The sequence below is a fragment of the Sus scrofa genome, chromosome 6 (genome assembly GCF_054392235.1).
Source record: "Sus scrofa isolate SSC_HxYL_T2T_F1_AM1 chromosome 6, Sscrofa_HxYL_maternal_Yorkshire_Landrace_v2.0, whole genome shotgun sequence".
Taxonomy (NCBI): domain Eukaryota; kingdom Metazoa; phylum Chordata; class Mammalia; order Artiodactyla; family Suidae; genus Sus; species Sus scrofa.
Window position 1 is genome coordinate 53,757,774 of NC_139388.1, and position 8,528 is coordinate 53,766,301.

The 8,528-nt window shown below is 54.4% G+C and overlaps 1 protein-coding gene across 3 annotated transcripts; it reads right to left on the minus strand.

Moving 5' to 3' along the window:
- Positions 1-652: 652 nt before the first annotated feature.
- ZNF526 (zinc finger protein 526) lies at positions 653-6,356 on the minus strand. Of its 3 annotated transcripts, none has more exons than XM_013988597.3 (3): positions 6,245-6,343; positions 3,394-3,494; positions 653-3,303 (listed from the first exon to the last, which is right to left on the minus strand). In XM_013988597.3, the coding sequence occupies exon 3, from the start codon at positions 3,284-3,286 to the stop codon at positions 1,280-1,282; it is 2,007 nt and encodes a 668-aa protein (XP_013844051.1). In that variant the 5' UTR covers positions 3,287-3,303; positions 3,394-3,494; positions 6,245-6,343; the 3' UTR covers positions 653-1,279.
- Between the last annotated feature and the right edge of the window lie 2,172 nt (positions 6,357-8,528).

Here is an 8,528-nt window from a genome sequence, read left to right on the forward strand (position 1 = left end):
CTCTGACAGTGGCTCACTTTTCCTCCAGTTAAGGCCTCCTCCTCTAAGCCTCTGCCTCCTGCAATGGTTTCAGGTCACACTCACTCAATAGCACTGGTTACATTTATGTGCTGACAGAACCACCTGGATTCAAAGCTTGGCTGATGCCTCTGCCCAGCCATGAGACCTCAGGCGCATCTCTGTCCCTGTTTTCTTATTTGGGATAACACCGAGATGGCCTCACGGGCCCACTGGGATTGTAACACATGTAGAGCACTAATTGCGGTGCCTGCCACGGCTGGGCCAAATGTTGCTGTTACTGTAGTTGTCAGTAACTGGACAATCTCCAAAAATACCAAGAACTCATCCTTGCAGTGCTGTCTGCCTGGAATACTTTCTTCCTTCTCTGCTAGCAGAATTCTACCTTTTCTTCAAGGATCACTTTCTCTAGGAAGTCTCTGACTCCTGATCTAGCATGGAGGTTCACTCCCTGCTCTGGGATCCTACTGTCTCTGCACAACCCCTCAGAGGCCCTGAGGGGCCTGGAGCTGAGATGTCTGCTCCCACCTGAGCAGGGCAGGGCACAGACCTGAGTTGTCTCTGGCCCACAGCTTCGCCCAGCATGTGCGAGGGTGGCCTCAGGACACCCAGGTTGAATAAATCAACAAGACACTCACAAAGCAAGGCCATCTATACTTGTGTGTGTTCCACTGACCACACTGTGTGGCTTCTGGAGCAGAGCCTGTGTCTGACTCATTCCCAGGTCTCCAGTATCACCCAGTCGGCAGCTGAGTACCAGGGTACCTACAGATTTCCCTCCATGCTGTCAAAGTGAAGTTAAGGAAGCCCAGAGAAGTCAAATGCCTTCTTCCACCAGGCAGAACCAAGTCCTGAGTCCAGGGAAGGCTAGGGCCGGGGTGGGACAAGCAGAGGACCTGAAGAGGTATGTGACAGTGCCCAGCACAGACTTGGCACATGGTTGGGGCTCAGGAAAGGTTACCTGATGTTGCTGGGCACCAGGGTGATGCAGAGCCAAGAGCCTTGGAGAACCCCGCTTTGCAATGCAGTGAAGTGACCTGGGACAGATCACATCATGTCTCAGAGCTTCAGTGTCCCCTTAGGCAGGGAAAGGTGACACCTGGTCGGGTTGTTCTGAGGAGTCAGTGGGTGAGAGGCCACGGTGGATGCCGGCATCTAATGGGTGCCAGAGTGGCTCACCAGGGGGTGGTCCTCTTTCTTCACAGAGGTGTGCACACTCGCTTTTGCAACCAAACTTTTTTATTGTTGCTCTTCAGCTGTGTCACACAAAGGCCGTGTCCAACTGCAAGAGCCCACTCGCTTCAGTGGCCCCCAGTGCTGCCTGGCACAGCTGCAGTGTGTCCACAAGAGCCAGAGGCTGGGATGTCTCGATGATGGCGATGGTTTCCCCGAGCTCCGTGCACATGATAGTCTGCTGAGGCTCGGGGGGTGGGGGTGGGGCAGGAGGAGGTGATCTGGGAGGCTGCAGTGTCACCGTCCGGGCCTGGGCATGGACCCGCTGATGCAGTCGCAGGCCTGCCATGGCACGGAACCAGCGGCCGCAGGTCCCGCAGTAGTAGGGGCTCTTGTTGTAGAGACCGGTGATGGGGAGGCGGGGCGCACGGGCAAAGGCGACGGGCCGCAGGTGCAGCCTCCGGTGCTGCTGCAGGTTGGAGCTCTGTGTGAAGCGCTTGCCACAGTCCAGGCACTGGTAGGGACGCACGCCCGTGTGGGTCAGTTGGTGGCGGCTGAGGTTGGCCAGGGAAGCAAAAGTCTTGCCACAGGAGTGGCACTGGAAGGGCCTCTCGCCTGTGTGTGTCCGCAGGTGGTTGCGCACATGGACCAGCTTCTTGAAGCCCTTACCGCAAACGCCACAGCGGTGCCGTCGCTCCGGTGGCCCGTGGACCGCGCGCCGGTGTCGAGAGAGCCGGGAGGCCGTTGCGAAGGACTTGGAGCACTGTGGGCAGGGCAGCTGGGCGGGTGGAGCAGGGGGTGGGGGCAGGGGGCTGGGCTCAGCTGGAGCTGGGGAGGTCACCGCTGCTGCCGCTGCCCCGGGAGGTGCCCCACTCTTGCCAGCGTGAGTGCGTCGGTGGTAGAGGAACTTGGTCATGTTGCTAAATGTTTTGCCGCAGCGGCAGCGATGCAGTGGGTTGGCGGTGTGGGCCCGCCTGTGGGCCACCAATGTGAGTTCTGTGCCGAAGCCGCGGCCGCAGTCCACGCAGAGGTAGCGGGCTTCACCGCGGTGTAGCCGCAGGTGCTGCTCCAGGGAGGCTGCTTTCTTGAAGACCTTGGAGCAGGTCGTACACTCGTGTGTGCCACCAACATGGGCCCGCCCATGAGCCAGAAGCCGGTTTGCGGAGCTGAAGCTGCGCTGGCACTGGCTGCAGTGGAAGGGGTGAGCCGCTGATGCTGGGCCCCGGGATGTGCGCCGGTGTCGCCGACGTGCCCCTGCTGAAGTCCAGTGTTGGGGACAATCCCCACAGCCCTGGGCCTGGCTGGCTACAGACTTGTCACCTTCCATAGCATTGTCGCCAACTTCTGCTGCTGCCTCTTCTTCATCCTCTGTCTCTTCATCATCATCTTCCTCCTCCTCCTCTTCCTCCTCTAGCCCATTGCGCTCCTCTTTCTCAAGGGAGTCAAAGTGGGTGCCTTGATGCTCTAAGAACTCCTCAGGGCTGGTACAGAGGGTAGAGCACTCAGGACACTCATAAGGCTCCATCTTGACTTCGGGTGGAGCAGGGGATGGAGGTGGTGGTGTGAGGGGAGGCAGAGGAGGAGGCACTGGAGGTTTAACTGCTGCGGCAGAAAGGTGCTGGGCCTTGCGGTGAGCCACCCACAGCTCCGGCGAGGGAAACAGCTCCTGGCAGTCTCCACACTGGTACTGGATCTGGCTTGCAGATTCCCGCAGGTGGGCATCCTGATGGGCCAAGAGCTCACTGGGGGAAAGGATGAGCTGGCTGCACTCAGCACACTGGAAAGGCCCATCCTCAGGGCCTGGCACCAGCTCTGGCTCCAGGCAGGTGTCCTGGGAGGTCAGCGCCTCCTCCTCCATGACAGTGGGCACATGCTGCTCCTGGTGGGAGAGGACTTCCTCCAGGGTGTTGTAGAGGCTGCCACACTCAGAGCACATGAACTGGAAGAAAAGGGAGGAGGCAAGGGCCTCCCCTGGTGCTATCTCAGTCACCTCTGCTGACCTCTCTGTCTTCTCCCCTAACATCGGTGTGGACATCTCCATTGCCCCTGGTGACATCTGTGTTGGCATCTCGGCCACCTCAGCCACCTCAGCCATCGTGCAGAAGGCAGTGCCTGGAGAAAGAAGGGGGGCTGGATGAGACACCAAGAACTCAAGGGGAGGGGGGACGTCTCAGGAGTTCCCTTGCCCAAACCATCACTCACCAGCCTCTATCAATCAGCAGTTCTGGATCCAATGTTTATACCTCAGTCTTCAATGAGCCTGTGACTCTGCAGCCAACCTGCACCCCATGGTGGCCAGGCATCTGCAGGAGAGAGACAGCCCTCCTCAGTTTGGCCCCCGATGCCGCCCTCCTTACCCAGAGGGCCAGTCATACCCTTTCCGAGAACATACAGTGTCTTTGGGGGCCTCTTGGCCTTTGCCTGTGCAATTTCCTCTCTGTGTAGCATCTTTCCTCCATCCAAGTGTTTAAAAGCACAGACTCTGGAACCAAACTGCCCTTGGCTTGAATCTGAGCTCCACCACTTACTCTATCCTCTCCGAGATGAAGTTTCAGACTGTTTTCTCACCTGTGAAATGGAGCTAAAAGTAATACTGATCAGAAATTCCCTGTTACTTGATAAAGGTGAGATAGAACCATTACTTGTAATTCTCTGGAAGTAGTGTTGTTTCTGGACTCTTAAGTCTTCAATGCTGCTATTCCGTCTATCAAGAAAGTTCCCTCTTCTTGTCTAGCAAACTCCTACCCAGCATTTTTTTTTGTGTGTGTGTGTGAAACTTTTACCTCCTTTTGGCTGCACCGAGGCATATGGAAGATTCCAGATTAGGGATCAGATCTGAGCCGTAGTTGCAACCTATGTCACAGTTGTGGCCATACCAGATCCTTAACCCACTGCACCAGGTTGGGGATCAAAGCCGCAACACCACAGAGACAAGACAGATCATTAGCCCACTGCCCCAGTGGGAACTCCCTGTGAAGCTTTTTAAAATAACATCCACAGCCACAGGGTGGTGGTCTTTGCCTCCTCCTTGAGGTTCCTGTGGCGTCCTGCATCACCTCTAACATAGCAAATTTATGAACTTGGGATGGCATCTCTGTGATCCTCATCAAACTGAGCTTGCAGGCAGGACAGGTCTGATTTGTTATGGGGGCCGCTGTCACCAACAAAACCTCTAAGGACAGGGATTTTATTTATTATTATTTTTTGCTTTTAAGGTCTGCACCTGTGGCATATGGAAGTTCCTGGGCTAGAGGTCTAACCGGAGCTGCAGCTGCCAACCTACACCACAGCCACAGCAACGCGGGATACTTAACCCACTGAGTGAGACCAGAGATTGAACTTGTATCCTCAAGGATACAAGTCAGGTTGGGTTGGTTACCACTTAGCCATGATGGGAACTCCAGGACAGGGATTTTTAAAAATTAATTAATTAGTTAATTAATGTCTTTTTAGTGCTGCACTTGAGGCATATGGACGCTTCCAGGCTAGGGGTCGAATCAGAGCTGTAGCTGCCAGTCTACACCACAGCCACAGCAACACACGATCTTGAGCTCCATCTGCGACCTACACCACAGCTTATGGCAATGCTGGATCCTTAATCCACTGAGGCCAGGGATCGAACCCACATCCTCATGGATACTACAGGACAGGGATTTTAAATTCTGAACTTTCCTCTATGTGCCCCATCTCCCTCTACATGTGTGAGCTCAACCCAACCCGGGCCCCTTCACACAGCAGGGGCTCAGAATCCCAGCAAAGGACCCCCACAGGGCTAAGCAGTAATTTTCCAAATATAACCCCCATTATCTCCATTTCTTCTTGCTTTTTTTTCCAAGGGCCGCACCTGTGACATATGGATGTTCCCGGGCTAGGGGTGGAATCAGAGCTACAGCTGCCAGCCTACACCACGGCTACGCAGCCATGCCAGATCTGAGCCTGTCTTTGACTTACACCGCAGCTCCTGGCAACGCCGGATCCTTAACCCACTGAGCGAGCCCAAGGATTGAATCCGTATCCTCACGGATACTGGTTGGGTTCGTTACCGCTGAGCCACAGTGGGAACTCTACCTCTTCTTAAACTCATCTGTTAGTGCCAGAAGGCAGACAGAGTTTAGCTTACAGCTCTGCACACAAGCATTGCTCATGTTAAGTTTCCAGAGAGCAGGGATTTTAGTCTGTTCACCACAACAGGCACCCCAGCAGACATCTGGTGAATGAATAATGCTCCCTCCAGGAAGTGTGGCCCTGAGAGTTTAACTGTCTCTGTATACATTCCTCTTCTTCCATCAGACCAGCCCCCCCATTAGACTGTAAATTACCACAATAACACCACCCAGCAGAGGGCCCTGCTATCAGCTGGTGTCCAATAAATACCCCTTGAGTAAATGATTCACTAAAAGCCAAAGACTAAACTTTCCAGCTCCCTTACTAGTTTTTGAGTTGCCCAGACACTGGCACACAACAGCCCTTCAATAACGGATCTTCCTGGAAGCAGTCAACCAGGGGTCTGAGAGCTCAACTTTTCATTGTTTACAGTCCCACTTCCAACAGAGAACTCCCCTCCAGTGAGGCCCAGTGCCTGGTGCAAGTCTTACTCAAAGTAGGCACCCAGTAAATGTCGAGAAGGCGGCCCGAGAGACCTGAAATTTGGACTTTGCTAGTTTACATTTCTCCTTTCCCAATCTTGGATTGTAAACTATTTGGGGGAAGGATGGATTTTGTTATACAATAGATCAGTTTAAGTCTTTTCAGGAAGGACCCCACCAGGGGCCTGGAAGTTCAACTTTCCTGAGACACATCCTTTTTTCTGACCAGACTTATCAGCTTCGCAGCCTGAGAGCTCTTTGCAAAGGGCAGGAGAACGGCAAGTTCAACCGTAAGATCCTACACACCGCAAGAGCTCAATCAACGCTCCAGGGCACAGAGGAAGGAGCGCTCTCGTTTCACTCCGCGCCGCTCCCGCTCTAGCGCAGGCCCCAAAGCTCCTCGACCCCCGGGGTCCCCTTCATTCTCCCTCCGCCCTCTCCGTTCACCCAGCGCTCTCTTCGCCTACCCGCCCCGCGGCGCCCTCACCCGTCTCTCTTGCCTCCTGCAGCCCCCGCCGCTCTTGACACAGACCCTCCGCTCCAGGCGTGAGGGACCCCTCACTATCCACGCCTCCCATTGGGCGGTGCCCTCACCCGTTGCGGCCAATCCGAGCCGAAAGCGGAGGACACGCGCTCTTGCGCCTGCGTGTGGACGCTCAGGCGGAGCTCCGCGAGTTTCTCCACGCACACACCGGGACCTGTGGGCGGGGCTCGGAGCAGCGCCTGCGTAGTTCTCCCTTGCCGCTCCTGACAAGCCTGAAAGTGGAGAGAAGTGGGTGTCATTGGAAAACGAGGGTCCTTAGAGTGGACTGGGTTGTGGAAAACCTTGACAGAAATGTCATTTCATAACTGAAGACTGAGCATCTCTGAGAGCACAGCTTTAGAGTCAACACACTTGGGGTTCTTACCCACCTCTGGGCCTCACTTTAACTCCTCCGTAAAATGGGCTTGGGAGTTCCTGTCCTGGCTCAGCGGGTTAAGAACCTGACCAGTATCCATGAGGATGCGGGTTCGATCCCTGGCCTCACTCAGTGGGTTAAGGATCTGGCGTTGCCATGAGCTGTGGTATAAGTCGAAGAAGTGGCTCAGATCCTGTGTCACTGTGGCATAGGCTGGCAGCTGCATCTCTGATTCAACCTCTAGCCTGGGAACTTCCATATGCTGAGGGTTCGGCCCTAAAAAGCAAAATAATAATAATAATAATAAAATGGTCTTTTTTTTGGTCTTTTTTGCTATTTCTTGGGCCACTCCCGCGGCATATGGAGGTTCCCAGGCTAGGGGTCGAATCAGAGCTGTAGCCACTGGCCTACGCCAGAGCCACAGCAACTCGAGCCACAGCAACGCGGGATCCGAGCCGCGTCTGCAACCTACACCACAGCTCACGGCAACGCCGGATCGTTAACCCACTGAGCAAGGGCAGGGACCGAACCCGCAACCTCATGGTTCCTGGTCGGATTCGTTAACCACTGCGCCACGACGGGAACTCCTAAAATGGTCTTGAATCATATTCACCTCAAAGACGGGTGAAGGGACTGGATGAAATCAAACAGGTAAAAGCACTCAGCATAGGGCCTCCTACACTGTGAATGCTCACTGTAACCACCTAACGTGGACATGGTCCTTCCTAGTTTGTAAAATTGCTTTCCCTTTCCTCTCTCTTGTCAGTTGATTCAATGATATTCAGTTACTAGGGGCCAACTGTGTGTCCAGCCCAAGGCTGAGTTTCAGTAGATGACAGCTGCCACTGGAGAGAGAGGAAGGGACTCTTTAGAGGTCACTGCTGCAGCCCAAGCAGAGCTAGTGCTGAGCTTATGCCAGGTAGAACCCAGCCCTCCCACCTCTCAAGGGGGTGATAATTCCGGGGGTGGGGAACCAGTTGGGGAAGGAGATCTGTTTCAAGGCGTGCCAGCCCTAACTTTGAGTCACATAAGTGGGGGAGGCAGGGCGTGCCATGTGCGCTCAGTCACCAACTTTTTTTTTTTTTTTTTGGTCTTTTTTGCCACTTCTTGGGTCACTCCTGGGGCATATGGAGGTTCCAAGGCTAGGAGTCGAATCGGAGCTGTAGCCGCTGGCCTACGCCAGAGCTACAGCAACGCGGGATCCGAGCTGCGTCTGCGACCAACACCACAGCTCAGGGCAACGCGGGATCCTTAACCCACTCATCAAGGGCAGAGATCGAACCTGCAACCTCATGGTTCCTAGTCGGATTCGTTAACCACTGAGCCACGATGGGAACTCCAGTCACCAGCTCTTTTGATAGAGACCTCTCTTGCCAGAGTAAAACTCATAGGTGCAGGTTAGAGAGGAGGTATTGGGAATCCCTGTGACCTTGGAGGGTAGAGATTGGAAAAGGTTATAGGAGGGGAGTTTGAGTTGCTGGGAGAGGGCGTGTCTGACTAATGGAATCGTGATGGATGCCATGGGAAGGTGCAGAATGGAGATGGAGGACCCAATTGCAATCAGGAATGAGGTATTTGTTCCTAACATGAGATGCGGGAGTCCTGGTCTTGATCAGGGAAGGAACTTATAGATGGGGGATTTCTGTTGGATGAGGGGAGATTCCGGTTGGGATGGTGAGGTGGCCCAGATGAGATGTAGGTTGTCAACGGAAGTAAGAAGCAGTCTAATAGAGGAGAGTCCAAGTCCCTATCATAAAAGGTCTAGGTGCTACTCTGGAGTCAGGACGGTCGTGATTGTGGTCCTTCGCCATGGGCATCAGGAGCAGTGGTAAAGTAGGAGCCTAGGTCATGA

What these genes read in the sequence shown, in the direction of transcription:
- ZNF526 (XM_084958280.1), bottom strand. Translation starts at nt 6,355, where the DNA reads ATGGGAGGCGTGGATAGTGAGGGGTCCCTCACGCCTGGAGCGGAGGGT. An exon ending in GCAGGAGGCAAGAGAGACGG is followed by an intron (nt 3,304 to 6,264) that starts GTGAGGGCGCCG and finishes TTCTTTCTCCAG; the next exon opens with GCACTGCCTTCTGCACGATG.